The sequence below is a fragment of the Pterocles gutturalis genome, unplaced genomic scaffold (genome assembly GCF_000699245.1).
Source record: "Pterocles gutturalis isolate BGI_N339 unplaced genomic scaffold, ASM69924v1 scaffold29972, whole genome shotgun sequence".
NCBI classification, from domain to species: domain Eukaryota; kingdom Metazoa; phylum Chordata; class Aves; order Pterocliformes; family Pteroclidae; genus Pterocles; species Pterocles gutturalis.
In genome coordinates, this window is record NW_010113722.1 from 18,740 (window position 1) to 35,731 (window position 16,992).

Below are 16,992 nucleotides of genomic sequence, written 5' to 3' on the forward strand. Positions count from 1 at the left end.
GGCTGCCCAGAGAGGTTGTGGAGTCTCCTTCTCTGGAGACATTCAAAGCCCGCCTGGATGCGTTCCTGTGTGATCTGATCTAGGTGTTCCTGCTCCGGCAGGGGGATTGGACTAGATGATCTTTCGAGGTCCCTTCCAATCTCTAACATTCTGTGATTCTGTGAGAATTGAATCCACTGTTACACATAGTCTAAAGAGCAAGCAGAATCCAACTGGGAGACAGTTTTCAGGGAAAATGCTTCAGCAAATACTGATTTAAAGCAACTGTAAGGTTCAAAACCAATACTTACATGAAACATTGTGCTGAAGCTCTTTAAAAGCCAAGGGGATCCAGAAATTCATCCTACATTACAAACAATTACCATTTTTCATATGATTTTTAGTATGTTGAAGACTCTCTACTGGATGACTCTACCTACTGAAGCATTGCAACCACAGCTTTTCTCACTGAGTGATTAAAATCAAGCATTTCTTTTCCTTCTCTGGAAGAATATCTAGCTGAAATATGGGCTATAGACCAAGACTGAAAAACAAACCACTTAATAGATATCAGGAAAAAAATTGCTATGTTAGTTAAGCTAAGAAGGCTGAGTCTAATTCTAATAATTAAGAGGATGAAAATGCTGAAAGGTATGCTGGCCCCTACCCTCTGTAGTGTGAAAAAAGTAATCATCAAATTGAAGTTCATTTAGAAAGTGGGGGTGAGAGAAAAAGCACAAGGACAGGCAAGCAAACACGTGACCATGAACACACACACACACACACGTTCTTATACACTGACTGCTATACGTCAGTAACAAAATCAGTATTGCTTGTCTGAAAAGCAATAATGACTAACCTCCACATTTTTGTGAAACTGTGCATCAGGCTCACACAGCAAGGCAGAGCTGGAGGTTTGAGTCCATCCATTTGAAGGAGCAGGGCAGGAACACCATACAGAACCAAATATTTCACATAAAAAAATAGTACTTGAGCTAAAGCCAGTCCACCTAAAAGAAAAAAAAAAACACACCACACCTTAAACAAGTCCTGAAATACTTTTAAAACCCATTAATACTGATTATTTCCAAAGAGCCATTATTCAAAGAACTAAAGCAAGCGTCATCAGTTGATGGGATATACAATACCTACTTTTGGAACAGCTATAGGACACAGGCACATGCAACTATGACTTGAGGCACACACACCCAAAACAGTACCGTAATTCCAATATGAAGGCATAAGTAAGTATCTGTAGTTCCACTTCCAAAAATCTTTGGACCATGGGTACTGACTGCTATGAAAAACAAATAAATACTGACTTATGTTAACTAAAAATCAGAGCATACTGATACAAGCAATAAACATTTGCCACAGGGACGATAAATTCTACCTTCGCGAAAAAACCCAATCAACCACTCCTCACTTGTTCCTCCAGAATAGGTATAAATAATGGTTATCCTTCCAGCTTATCTTGACAGCTCCACAAACATCTCATGTACTGTCAGATTGTGTCCCTCAAAACACCTCCTGCTGCAGCCAAGGTGTACAAGACTGGAACTTCACTTGGCATAATGCTTAAAGCACATTTCAGTTTTTAAACCCACAGGACAAAGGCCTCCTTAAGGTACTTTAGGTGCCCAATTTCCATAGGAGCAATTTTGTCAGTTTGCTCACAGTTTAACCCCAGGGTATGGCACAAAATGCAGCATCTTGCACAGGTGAGAGATGAAAAATCATACTGGGTATTCTCAGAGTTATTACTCATGAGTGTAACAATCTTAGAACACATTATAAAGCCAGACGATTCATACTAATATTCTAAATGTTTGCTGCTGAATAAAAAGGCATTTGACATAATCATAACAAAAAATTAATATTCTAAATGTTTACTGCTGAATAAAAAGGCATTTGGCGTAATCATAAGAAAAAATTCAGTAAAAAGCAGAGGCCAACACCTTTACATAAACTGGTGAGATTTCACTCCTAAAAGTTCCACTGACTTCAGTGAACTTTTCCATCTGACTCACAGTTGACATAAGTAAAATCTAATCCCAAAGGAGGGAATGCAAAATTATTACAATTTGGAAGAATAACATAAAAAATGCAATTGTTAAGTCTCTTTCCTTTCCAGTGTTTAGCTTTACCTCACTGATACTAACTTGTGATTTGACTGGTGTACTTTAGATATTTAATGTAATTTTAAAACCTTCCAGTAGACCTTACTTGGAGACAAAGTTTTCAATCTGACTGCAGCAGTCCATGAATATCTAAATAATCTGCCTTTTTTTTTTTTTTTGGCAAAACATTCCTTTTGCATTCTGATGAATAATGAGTATACTATAGATGACAACCACAAGTTAAACATTAAAAATTCACCTACTATATAACAACCTAGGGTGAAATTCTGGCACAAATAACATAAATTGCAAAACTCCTGCTGGCCTAGACATGGCCAGCATTTTGCTGCTAGAATCCAGCATTTTTAGTTTGAATATTATGATCCACATCCATGATGTAAGAAACAGTTGTGCCGTAGCAGATAAAAATTGATGTTATAACTAAATACCTAGACATGAAGCTTATGGTATTGTCCTTCAGGGAAGCAGTCATGTAGTGTTCAACAAGATTCTTCCCCAGAGGAAAGCAAACAATCAGAAGCACAATTTGGATACTAGCCAATTAGCTACACATTAGATTACTGCTAAATCATCTATACAGCCAACTTTCTGCTTTAATTCCCATCTCATTCAGTTTCTCATTTTTTTTCTGACAAATTTCATTGGAGAGCTGAGTGCTGATACCCACACAAACCGATTATGAAGATCACAGCTGTCTGGTAAAATTCAAAACCATTTGTCTGTGCATGATGGAAAGACAGATTCAGAGACACAGACTACCCCTCTCAGATCTGAAAATCAATACATTTGATTTTAAATACAATAATGAAAGATTCTGAGTTCCCAGATACAAAGTTATAATACTTGAGTTTCAGAAAAACAAAATAACATTTTCACCATTTCCAATAACATACATCTAATTTGTCATACAGTTAACTAGTGAACAGCTCAATAGCAGTGGTGTCTTAAACAATCACAGACACCCCATCCCTTATCATTACCTGGCACACACTAGCTGCTCTGTGTGTGGCAATCCTAAGGCTCACAATACCAGCAATGTGAAGGTCCCTATCAAAATATGTAGAAGTTCTCATTAGTCTTCAACTCATCCCAGCTGTGAGAGTCCTGGCCACACATGGAAAACTAAGGGCAAGATGCACAGCCACACAACTTCTGGGCTGCTCTGGCAACAGGCACAGGCTTTAAACCTTCTTGCAAACCTGAGACATTCCAGCTGCTTTTCATTTGCTCCATTAGAGCACAAAGCAGCCAGAAGTACACTGCTTCACCTGACTTAAAAACATGAAATAATAAAAAAAAAGAAATACAAGATCAATGCTAAATTTCTCAAATTCATTAACAATATCACACAATTTGTTCTCTAGTGTTCAATTTAAAGCTTAAAAAGAACACACACGAGCATTATCTTAAATTGGGAACAAGATATAGCAAGTGTATATTAAAAACATAGCTAAGGGAAAAAGTATTGGAAAAATGCTATCTTTTCCCCAGGACAAATTAATTCAAAAGGATTCAGAGTCAAGATTAGTTTTTTGTTTTGGTTTGGCTTTTTTTTGGTTTTTTTTGTGAAACTGAAATGCCCACTGCCCCATACAGAGAATAAAGTTTCTGTGGGGGCTGGAGCTCTGGTCAATGACTGGAAATAATTTATACCTGAAGTTACCCAAAAGAGTTAATATGTGGATATCTAAAAGCACCTCTACCCAAAGCTAGCTCTCACCACCTCCTCTTCCTCCATACCGGAGACTGGCATTTCCTCTTAGAGGTTATTTTTGCTACCAAACACAGGCCACCAAGGAAACAGAATAGAACTGTGTACTCACAGCATGAAATTACACTTTCTTCAGACCCATACGATACAGCTTTTTGTTAGTGCACGAGGCATTTGTCTCCAGGGCCACAGTGTGCTATGATATAAGCATGCAAGTTTAAAGAAGTATGTGTAGAATGCTAAAGGAAACAATTTAAATGTGAGGAGGAATATGTGGCAGGAGAAATTCTGATATCTATGTGGCACATGGGGTTTGTAGTATTGAGCAGGGGAGGGGATACACTGAAATCAGATCCATAATAGATTCTTATTGTATTTAGTCCATGAAAGATGTGGATGCAACTAGCTTTTCCTCACATCATGGACAGAAATCCAATTAAAAATGTTCAACATGGAAAAAATGGAAAAAATGAATTAAACTATTGACTTTTTTTTTAACTGTGTAGTTGAAGAGCTTAAATAAAGAATGCCCATCTTCTCATTCAGTAGAGAAGTTCTTCTAAATAATATGAAGAGTTTTAAGAAAGATGCTGTTCTTCAGAGGACCCTCCAGCTAGGACTCCAACCATTTTTCATTTGAACTGCCCAAAATCCAGGAGCCATAATGCAACAAGACACTGTCTACTCATTAAAGGACTGATGCACAGAGGACGCAACCTGCTGTCTCTTGGAGCAGGCTGCTGACTATGTACTTCCATAGCTCATTGATCCACAGGGCAGGAACATAAACTGCCTTTACTGGTGGCCGCCAGGCAGAAGTTATGAAACACAGGGAGAGGAGTAATCCAGGAAAACAGGGGTGACCAGGAGAGAACTGAAGGTCCTGCCTTTACATGAACTACACATACACTGTCATTAGTTTTCTGCTCACAATTCCCAACGCTCTTATCACCCAGTTAATGACCTTGAAACTTGCCAGTTACAAATATAACCTGCATATAACAGCAATTAAGGAGATTGCACAGATACTTCAACTACAGCAGTTCTTCCATCCATAGTACAACAATAATGCAAGAAAGGATGTGCCACATCATTGTTTATTCAAGACACAGGCTTCACCTACCCAGATTACAGAGACAATAAAGAGACTGTATGATATACAACAAGCAAAGGGTGAAGCAAGGCTGCAGTGCCCTCTGAGCCTTTAAGACACTATGGTAACACGTGCCACAAGAAACATACAGCCCAGCTCGGTTATCTGGGACAGAAGGTGGCTTCCTCTAGAAGGAAAGAAACTCCACAATTTGACATGCTCACATTCAGAAGAGTAGGAGAATACACAGAACTAGGTATTTGCAAATGAATTGAAAGGAATAAGGTAACAACCTCATAGGCAAGAATACTGTTTCAGTAATGCAGATGCTGTTTTGTAAATGGCATAGAAAAAATAACTTCTTGAACATTTGACCTAAGAGGATCTTTGGTTTAGTTGCAAAAGGACACGAGTTAAAAAATTTAAAAAGTTTAAAACACAGCCATACAATTCACAAAATGGATTAATGGTAGCTAATGCATGCAAACAGTAACACTGAGGACAGCTTGCACCTTTGCTACAGCTGAATACACAGGCATCAGAACCATACATGCACTATTTTGTATATTGTTACTTCTAGAAACTCATTTGCCTAATTCCTTCCACAGTAGAGAAAATACTCTTCTTACTGCTGGGTAACATTCTCCCAGGTACTATTTTTTCTTAAGTTTATACCTGTGTGCACTCAATAATGTTACATTAGGTAACTTTAGCATTTCTGCTTTGCGCAGCCATAAATGACAATGTTGTACACTGGCATTTTTAAACAAGCACTGCAACTTAGGCAGGGTTTGGTTTTTTTTTTTTATTTCTTTGCAGTCTCACCTCACAGGAACACCACACGAAATGATGCAGAATACAGTGTAGTTTCACACTTCTGAGGTGTGGACTGACCACCATCATTACCCTTAAGATGCCAAGAGCAGAATTTCATAGCACTGTAGTCCTTACCTGCACTGCTGGCATTTACTGCAATCATTCAAAGATATCCCAGAAGAAAAATGGAGGAGCAGTTATAATCTCCCTAATGAGAGATGATTGCAAAACAGCCTCACAGCCTTTCCCCTAAACTTACTAGGCTATCAGGCTAGCCAGGCATCACAATGTAAGTAGATGCTCTGGGCTGCTTTGAAGCTGCTGTAGTTAAATAGGAAACAAAATGGGGGAGACAAAACCCCAGCAGTGCAGAAAAGCTAATATACCAGGTACTTAATTCTTTTAACTCAACAGCAAGCTGCTTCCTTGGTCTCATGAATCTGTTAGCTGATGTAATTGGTTTTAATAACAGAATGTGAAATAACAGAGGGGAGTATTTGGCTCTGCACAAGAACTGGCGTAAAAGCATGGTATGATCAGTAAGGATCCAGTAAGGATTGACAGAAAAATATTACCAGCACCCTTACACATATACCAGTGGCTCCCTAAAGCAAGTCACAGCAGTGGTCTGTCTGGTTTGAGTCTAAGGAGACCTGTATAATCATTGTGATGAAAGCCGCAGAGAAAACATTTTATGAAGTTACAAACTTCTGCCTAAAAATCTAATTTTTACTGTAATATTTTAAACACCTCCTTCCATTACTACAAAGACAAAGCTCAGCATGAGTAGGGTTACACTTTGAACACACCTCTCAGAAGCAGAGTGTTCACAGGGAACTTCCTTCAATTCAAACGAACATGTTTTAATCAGGCAGCTTTACAGTCCAAATTTGCTTTAACACTGGCTTTCATCACCTGTTGCTTTGAGGTATTTTCTAATCACCTCTTCAAAATGCATTTTAATTCATCAGATGTAACACTTGATTTCATCAAATAAATATACAGCCTACTTAGCTATTGTCCGAAAAGTAACTTTTTTCCCCTCTTTTAAAGAAATCAACATTGGTAGTCTGGAAGAGAGGAAGAAATTCACCAGTAACACCAAAACTGGAATATTTGGTCCCTAATTCTGTATCCTTGCCTGTCTTATCCAGTGTCAAGCTTTTTGTCAGACATACAGACAATACCAGGATCTAACAGATTTAATTCATCAATGAACTGACATTTAGAACAGGAGATGAAAATTCAGAAACCACTTTCTAAACAGTGACTGAGTGAGGAGGTGTAAAATGAACCATGAAGGCAAACCTCTCACTTTCTGCTATCTGCTCTTGCCCTTTTTTATATACAAAAATTATATATTGAAATATATATTGTGTGTATATAGATGCACATACCTATATACACAGAGGGCACACATTGCCCCCTACTGACCAGAGTCCAATTCACAAGTGCCCTCCAACACACACTGCTCATCATACATGAACTCCAGTGGCTGCTTGACGGGACCATGCCAGCGTGTGCATTGATTACTGTACCAACAAGCAACAGGAAAGAGGCATCTCCTTCAATTCAGCATTCACCAAGGCTTTTTCAGAACCCAATTTTAAGGCCTAGAGTCAGGCATTTTGATGAAATACTAGGGAGCTGGGAGGGGACAGAAGAGGAGGAAGTCAAGGAGGAAAACAGCTGAGAAGCACTGACTGATACTTTCAGGCCACCTTGTTTGGAATTCCTTCCCTCTGCTCCATTTCATGAGTACTGCCATTTTACCTTTCAACACAAATAAAAACTAGAAACATCAAACACTGAAGGAGATCAATAAAGGATGAGAAACACTAATTCTTAACATGTCACCTTCTTGATCTGTAAATGAAAGAAAAGCTTTGTTTTAAGTGTAAAAACTTTAGACACACACTTCAGATTGGAAAATACACTGAATTTTTTTTTAATTTAGGAACCAGTTCAGTAAGTTCAACTGGAAGCTTCTTAGGGGACCTATATGTTATATTACGAGCCTGTAGACCACCGTTCTGACAGTGACCGACCACCATGTGCTATTCATAAGACAGACATAAAAGAGGTAGACTTGGGTACTTGAAGTGGGAGGAGAAGGAAGATTTCTGCTATTGTTTCTACACTCACCCAAAGCCCAATATGATGCAGCTTCCAAAGGTGGAGGACTGCTGTAGAGAGCGTGGATATACATGAGGTGAATCATCAGCTCAGCCAGGCACCACCAAAAGAAAATACGAATTATGCCCATGATTAAGATGCTGAGATTGGTCTTCAAACTGAAGGCTTCTTGTCTCCTCATCTGAAGAAGAAATACAAAGAGGTTATATGGCACATAACTGACTGTTTTATTCAAATACTCATCCTGAGAACTTTTTTTAAATTTTATTTGCTATTTATTGCTACTACTATGGGGACCATTTGACTACACCATTCAAAAATTTCTGACATACTCTAGAGGGAGACTGGTCTCTCCATTCTCAATCTCAGTATAAGCAGGAGAAATCAGCAAGAGCCCAAACATGAACATACACTGCACCAAAAACTGTTGTAGAAAAGGTCAAGTGCCATTAACCTGAAAAGAATCCAGACATGAGATTCCTTTTAATTCCTGTAACTTGATCAACCTCTGGAGACCATCAAAAAAGTTTAAGGAAACAAGAGCTACGAAGGAGAAAGTTTTCCACGAAGGAGAAAGTTTTCCACGCAGTAGCCCTACCACACACAGAAACAATGACTGCTTGCTCATAAAATACCTTCAACTTCTACCAGCTGCATGGGATTATTTCAGGACAGTTCTTAATTTTTCTCCTGTAGCATTGCCAAGGTCAGCAAGACCTACATGACATGCTGAACAAATGGCAGTTAAGTGCAAGTTAAATACCAGATAAGACAAGTTTTGCAGTTGACAAGCTTAAGATGCCCCCCAACTCTTGTGCTGCTACCTATAGTAAACACATTGGTAAGCTATTATTTTACATTCTTTCCACAGTAAAAGAGAATCTGATCAAACAACAGAAACATAGGTTTGCCTAAAAATTTAATCATGTTCTGTGCACCTATCATTGTGTGTGTGCAACATCTCCTTCTCCAATCTCTTGACTGGTCACCAAAAATACACATAAAAGATAAGCAACCAACCCACCTGCACAGGCAAAACCCCCTCACAATTGCAAGCACACAGTGCAGCTAACATCCAGTTAGCTCTGCTCACTTAGAAATAAAGCAGGACACTTATTTTGAAAGGTCATTTGTACCAGCTAGATAAAAGGTTGGAAACTACCATTTAACCGCAGCAATTTGCACAACAGGTCTTCAAACCCATGACTAGAACTGCTATGCCCAGAAATTCAACAAGGCCATCAATGAAATGTCAGTCTCTCATTTTTGCCTGGCAATGGATGCCAACTGCCAGCATCGGTATTACAGCAGTTTCTGTCTCCATCTCCAGGACTTCCACTTGCCAGTGTGCTCAGCAGAAGCCCTCATCTTTGTGTCAGCTTCAGTTAAGGGGTTCTGCAGGTGGTCTTTTCTGACAGCAGCAATAGACACACTTTGTATTGTGCACTTTGAATCAACTGCTAGGCACTTCAAACTTCAAAACCCTTCTCCAGCCTCACCTGTGAAGGCAATATCCTCTGCTCAGGGACGAGCTCTGACAATGGACTTCAGCAAACACCAACAAGAAACACATTACGGTTGTTCAGTTTGTTCCATCTTCTTTATGGCTTTAACCAAACAGGTCTGTGCATATCTAAATGAGAACCTACCACAAATACAGACATCCTACTCTCAATCTTCCTTTTCCTCCTCACACCAAGAATACAGGTGGTCTTTGCTGAGCCATACCAGGTGAGCTCAGTTTCTATGCAAGAAGACACTCCCTCACCCCTCTCAACAATTTTTCCTACCAGCTGTCTCCAAGGTGCTCTCAAATAACTTTGAGTCTCTTACATCTTCTGAAACATTCCTTGAAAAAAATCATCTCCCTCTGCTAGGGGTACAAGAATATAGGTGGAATTTAACACACTTCAGAAGGTACAAAACAATAAACGGTAAAAACTAAATTACCTCCGTTTCTATGCAAGTCTATGTGGATTTTTCCTACAACATCCAGCCCAGGACAACAACATTCCGCCTTGCATCTTCCAAGGCTACTGAAGACAAATGAGCATAGGACTTGTCACTCATGGGTCCAACCAGAATCTCAGTTTTCACTTCCATAAAGCTCAGTCTATTTACTATGGTTTCCAAATATAAACAAAAGCAAGTAATGCCTAGGCTTCTATATATAAACAGAATCAGCTGTTTTATGGTTTGAAATGTCCACTCATCCACTTTATCCTAATATTGTTAGCTATAGACATCACAGGTGGTGATGTCACTTCTTACTCAAGTGTGCAAGGAAGTAAGGAAAGCAATAAAGCATGGAAATGTGAGGTTTTCCCCTGTCACGTAGAAGCAGGCTTGAAAAGCAGCCTGCAAGGCACTAGGAAAAACATTCAGTAAGACAGGTAGGTCTTTCACATTAAAGGAGCTGCTCAGCTTCTTAAAGTCTGAAGAAAAGTGTTCCAAGTAAATCATCAGCTGTTTTCACACCAGCATGAGGGGAAACTGGGATTTTCAGGAATTCGCAATACAAACCAGCAGCTTTCTGTGACTCTGAAAGACATTTCAGAGTTAATAGCGAGCTGCTGCTGAAAATGTTACTTTATTCCACCTGATGAAGGAGAGGAAAACAAAAATTCAGATCAGCAGCTGCATGCTTAAATTATGAACACTCTCACAATGTACCAATATGTGTCACTGTCTCCCTGGTTGAAGGGATAAATCTGATGTCAGACAAAAAAGCATCCTGTAAAGTAGAAGAACTTGGGGAGGAAAGCATCTTGAAGTTGATATCCAGGACATTGTCAAATTCCCAAAGCTACACTCACAATTAATTGTCCAGTCTTCACATTCTAATAATTTTGAAAATATCAAATACGTTATGTAGCAGATAGCTTTAGACACCCAAATAATTCTTAATCTCCAATGAATAACTAAAAATTGAAATCCTCCAAATCACTAGTAAGTAGGAAAATATGACAGAATCAGTTCTATATGCTTTTATTGAAGTCAAAACACACAAATGAAAATTCCTTCTCTGTAGGTTTTGAGGCTTTTTTTTTCTCCAGAGTACCTTGTTGAGGAAAAAATATTTATTTCAGAAAGAAATAGAGATGAGAGTCTGATAGATAAGATTAATCATCCAGCCTTCAAAAACTATTTAGCTTTCTTTCCACCTTCTCTAATATTGGAGTCTAATCAACCTCTCTCAATCGAAGCACTAGATAAAGACTTATTTTGACAATATATATTGACTAAATATATTCTCAGTGTTAGTTACCAGCCTTATGCAAGTTCAGTATTATGCCATGGCTGGCATACAAGCACAAATACCCAAGACTGGTTTCTAACTACAGCCTTCCCTTTAGCATATAGCAAACTTCAACACCCCCAGAGAAAAGATACAGAATAACATTAGGAACACCTTCTGTTTGAAAGTCTCATCAGTATCAACCTTTGTCAAGTAGGTAACTAAAAAATAAATACAAACTCAGGCTTACCTGTAAACTGTATTATGAAACACACCATTAAAAGAGCATTTCAAGGAAAATTGGATGAAATTGACTACCTAGCATTTTCTCATGACTGTTATTAAAATCTTGCAAGATGAGGAAAAAAAAATTAACCTATGATGCTTTAATCTATTCCTCAAAGTCCAGGGTCTGTGTCTAGATTTGACAGCTGAAAAGAGATCCACTTGAGTAGTTCTTCACCCAAGTCAGCTAAGGCACAGATACACTAAAAAGCCATTAACTGTGTGATCTTAAAAACAGTTACCTGTTTACTGAATTCATCAAAATTCATAAGGGGTCCATTGTGGAATGTGGGATAATAAAACACATATGCCAGCATCCACAGGAATGAGTGGGATGACTTCTGGGCAGGCCCGTGCCAGCAGTACTCCAGGCTGAAGCTAGTGCAGAAGAGGCAGCGGACAGACACAGTGAAGAGCAGCAGATAATACTCATTTTCAGTGTCATACCACTTTCTCTGCAAGACAAAACAAAGCCAGATCACGATGGTGCAATGCTATGTTTTCTGTAAGGTTGGACAGTGATGTCCACCCAGATCCTAATTTTCAGGTCACCAGCAGCAGGAAGCAACTAAAGCAAACAGCAGCTGGAATGAGCTTCTGAAGTGAACAGCACTATTAATGCATGAACAACAAGCACTGGCTTTGACGGAGAAAGAGCTTTCAGAGCTACTGCAACCAGCATAAAGAAACAACAGCTTGATTTCAGTTCTTCATAACATAATATATTTCTATGACCACAGGAGAGCTTTCCTTACAGTAATGCCACTATCTCTCTCAGGTTTGGTCCAGTAATACAATAACCAAACCAACTGTCAACCCTACTGACAGCCAAGGGACTACTAGGGCTGAAGCCAAGGCTGCAGTTCAGATCTGAAGAGAATCAGTCACTCCTGAAAAAGCTCAAGAGCCTTTCTCAAGTTTTTGACGCTCCCTGTCACACCTGCTTCCAACAACAAAAAACACAATCACAAAAAACTTGCAAACAGCAAATATAGTTTGGCCAATTACATCAGTACTGCAGTGGACCCTTTGCTCTTCTCAGCAAGGCAGAAATCTGTCTACACCACATAAAGAGACCCTACGCCCTCATCTCCCCTCTGCCTTCCCCCTGAACATCAGGGCAACAAGCCTTATAACATATGCCCAGTTTTTCCTCTCAGTTCAAGTGAACGCTACAAGGACATTTCTTCACAAATGAGCCCAAAATCCTGCACCTTAAATTGGTATGATTACCTCTTCAATGAACAAGAAATGTGTTTACTAAAGCACTAGTAAAGTATTATCATACTCCAGCTGTAATCAACACCTACTTATATTTCAAGGCACATATTTTCATCTCAATGCACCAGCCAGCATGACTGAGAAATGTGACTTTTCTAACTGGAGAAGCTTCAGCATGAGTCACTGCAGCTCCACTGCCTAAGGTTTTTCAAGCCAACCTCTGCTTATATCAACTGAAAGGACAGTACTCTGTAAAAAGACAGCTGCCATAATGACAAATGTCACTATAATAAATTTGATGCTTAATTAGTCCTTCTCACATTACCTTGGCTTCCTCCACAGCGGGTATGCGTAAAGTGGATAGCAGGATAAGGGAGCACAACCATGTCAGGAGTGACAGTTGAAACTGGGCCACAGCAAATGAAATAGTTGCATGTAACAAAATGACAGCAAAGCCCTTGATTCCCAGCAACAACCAGCAGGCAGCCATTCCATAAACCATCAAGCACCATGGTTTATACTGTTAGATAAAGAAAGGTGAACAATTTTTAGTTTCATTATTCCTAAAGCAAAAAAAAGCACTCCATATCTGTGCTTTCCTACACACGGTCTATAGTAGAAACAAATGCAATCAACAAGGTTAAGAACACATAGGAAACAACACAGGTAAACCCAACTATATCCACAGAGATGGAAGCGAAGGGGTTTCTGCAGCAGCATGGCTGAAACCCAGAGCCTCCCGAATTTGAGGGAGAACGTAACTTCCTCCTTTCCTTCCCTTCCCACAACCATGCAATCATTTAGCAATTGTAAAATAATTAGCTGCTTTTAAAGTACTCTGTTGTGCTTAGCAGAATCTATAAGGTGAATAGCTGAATAAAGATTAATCTATGATTATAATTAACAGGACACAGGTGTTGTGGAACAATACTATGAGCTGCTCATTTATCCTGTGTATAGCCCCTACCATAGCTAGCTTAAAACCCAGTCCAGCTGAATCAACAGAAAATGATGTCTGAAGCTTAGAATATAAGAACAGATAACCTCCTGAGTGATTCTTAGAAGAGTGATTGCTGGACCGCACCAATGTACATGAATTTCAAAAGAGGAACCGAAACAGATGATAGAGGTCTGCTGAGACAAAAGGAATTGAATAGACTTTTGAAATCAGCGAAGAATGGAGAATTGAGAGTTTGGGAAATCAGCAAGAACTTTAAGAACGTTTCCAGTCCAAACACCAGTTACATAATGTCATGTAGGATCATATATATAGAGGATGTTTCGAATGTACCTCTTGCCACTCACTGAGGTAATGGCAATGACTGAGTTTTCTAGTTTTCTCTAGGTTTGCTTTATTGACAACTCAATAAAGTTGACACTTTAGAGAAACCCACAGTCTGGTCAAGTCCTTTCACAGCAATCATGCCAAAATCCAAGCAGTCATCACTGCAGTCTTGGAAGGGAATAACTACAGCCTTCTTTTGTGTACAGGTCAAACATCACTGGTTAATGGTTCACAACAAAGCACAGGCTTTCAAGGGTTGGAGGCTGAAGTCTCCAAACACAGACCTAGGGCAACCTACCCACGTGTTCTCACCTGTGCATAGTTACAGACACACTCACACAACTCACCCCACAGAATGGCATTTCCCACACTCAGTAGTCTCAGTGCTGAGTTTCCCACACCCAGAATAAACTGAAACCCACAGAAAGTCCCTGCAGTGAAGAAAATCCATACATACCTTCTCCACCAAGAGCCTGGACACTTGTGATACCAGCAGGTGACCAGCCAAAAGCCACAGTATACGTTCCCTTCCCCATTCAACCCAGTAGCTCCACTCAAAGTCCATGGGGTCCTGGGGCATCAAAGGAACTGGTCAGTACGTGTATCTGGCCATAAAAGCATGCTCTTACAGGACAAGCAAACATCTCCATAACACACTAGGTCTGTTACTCAGCATCACAGAGCTCAACATCTGGGGAACATCTCGTTTCAGCAATGCAGTCTGATCACTTACAGAGATGAGCTCCAACAGCTCCTTTTTGACTAGCAGTGGTACAAAATTCAAAAAAGAACTTTAGATAGTGTCATGACCCCTAAGACTCATGCTAGCACTGAAGCTGACTGAGCAGCAATCACTGCCTTTCCCCACAAACATCATGGGACTTTTCCAACTACAAAGGGGACAGGAAGGCACTCCCCCACACCCTTCCTCCTCAGGACATGGGGAACAGGCTTGTGACTACACAGAGACGCAGCCTGGAACAAGGGTCCCGCTTCTCAGGGCTTCCCACTAAAGCACATCCTTGCTTTGGTTCCCTGTCAGGAAGCTTCTCAGTAAAAAATAAATTAGTCTGCTACTACTGTTCCTGACCATCTCTTCAAACTCAACAAATTCACACCCCTACTTGCCCTGATCCTTTTAATTTTAGGATTTTTTTTTCCCCCCTTTAGAAAGAAAAAGCAAAACAGTTTTGGACTATACTTAACTCAAGCAAAGTTTAGCCAGGAATTTTTATTTTTTTACAAATGCTGTCAGCCTTTAAGAAAGGCATCAGAGGAGCAGAGCACTGCCTACCCTGTGGGTGCCCCTCACTTCTTCTGAGGGATTCAGAGAGCAACTCTGGTCCACCTTGGAAAAACCAAGAGTTTAGGTGAAAAGGCACCTTGCTGGGAGAGAAGTTTCAGTCCCTGTTTCAACCAAGCCTAGGCATGATTAGACAAAGTCAGGTCAGCTGGAGATTCCTGTGACAGGTAGTTTTTATCTAAATCAGGTAAGAGGAATCAGCTGGTAGCCCCATGTCCCATAGGAGCCCCACTAAAAGTTCCTCTCCACAATTGCTTTATGGCTTTCTTGAAAGCATATGTCAAGGGTCCCTTACAAGCAGCGATGGTGGGCCTGAACACCGAAATACTTCCACAGACATGCATTCCTGGTCTTGTGTTAAGACCATCCTCAATATTAGTTGCATGCATGCACTAGTTGCAATTATTCAAAAAGAGGTGAGGTCAAAAGCAAGCAAGGTGGGAGGTGGGGTTTAGTTGTTTTTTGGTTTGGGGTAGAGGGGTGCTAGTTTTCTTATTAGTTTCTTTAAGACCAACCATGTTTCTTTAAACCCTTATACCACAAAAAATCCATTCTCTTTGCTGTACTACAGGTCAACCAAGAGAAAAACACGTGTTCACTGATGTTAAGCATTATTCAAACCACCCAGTGACAGGAAAAAGGGGAAAAAGGCCAGAGGAAATGTCAAGGGTGATCATAGCTTTTAAGGCCAAACACTCAAACAGTGATGTAACAAAGGAAAAATACTTAGGCCAGGGATCAAGAAAAGAAGCAAAACTTTGGTTATGATTCCTAGATCGAAACACACCTGGCAAGTATCTCTCTCTCATTAGAATCACACTAAAATTAACTACGAATATTGAAATCTCCAAAGCTACTACAAACTTCTGAAGCTAAATCAGAGGCTCAGGTGAGCAAAGAGCATGGAAACACAGCATTCACATTATTGCCACAAAATAAAAGACACTGGTACCAGTCACCCATCCTACCTTTTTGAGGCCTCGAAAGAGAGTCCCGGGTTCCAGCCCAAACCTTCTGTCCATCACAGCTTCATACTCTGCAGGGAAAAGCAAAACTTTGCTAAGGACACAGCAGCCAGAGCACGGAAAGTCAGGGATGCAGGTGGGATGCAACCTCCACAGGTTCGATCCCCAGCAAGCACCAACAGGAGGTCACAGCTGCTTCTAAAACATCCACCTCCAAGGAGCTGCAGGTGAGAGGGTTCAAGACAAGGCAGGAAAAACTCCAATTCAGACCCTACTTTCCTGAACTTCCCCCATCTGAGTAACTGAGTTTCAGAGGTCTCCCTCATTAGCCCCCTGACAACCAAGTACCAGGACATCCATTGCCAAGGGCCCTCCCAGCACCTGAGGCAGAAAAACCTTGGGACAAAGCTCTCTGCCCAGCTGGCATATCGCTACTGCTTCCTCACACAGGGCTGGTTTGCAGCCAGGAAGAGCACAGGCTCTCCTTGCAGAGGAGCAAAGTAGAAACCGGCCCAGAGAGAACAACTCAAACCAAGCAGGCTCAACGGCCACGGGTGGGCAGCGCACCCACAGCACACCCACAGTGGAGACTTACTTTGAGACACTTGGTGTGCTTCGTAGAAGGCATACAGGTGAGAGCCCACGGACAGGAGCCCGTAGAGGCGCATTTCCCACGCCGGCAGCAGCATCGCCTGGGAGCTGCTCCCCCGCAGACCCCGCCGGCAGTTCCCTGCGGGGAAAGAGAGAACGGGAGCTGTTTTCCCACGGAAGACGGACAGGCACCGAGCATCGGGACAACCCGCACCGAGCTGCGGGACC

The 16,992-nt window shown here is 40.7% G+C and overlaps 1 protein-coding gene across 1 annotated transcript; it reads right to left on the reverse strand.

Moving 5' to 3' along the window:
- Window positions 1-838: 838 nt before the first annotated feature.
- HHAT (hedgehog acyltransferase) lies at window positions 839-16,862 on the reverse strand (the record flags this gene model as incomplete). The annotated part of the gene is made up of 7 exons (XM_010074616.1): window positions 16,769-16,862; window positions 16,177-16,244; window positions 14,363-14,476; window positions 12,946-13,140; window positions 11,642-11,854; window positions 7,886-8,057; window positions 839-989 (listed from the first exon to the last, which is right to left on the reverse strand). Coding segments are annotated over exons 1-7 (1,007 nt in total), but the record flags the coding sequence as incomplete, so codon positions are not given.
- Window positions 16,863-16,992: the final 130 nt, after the last annotated feature.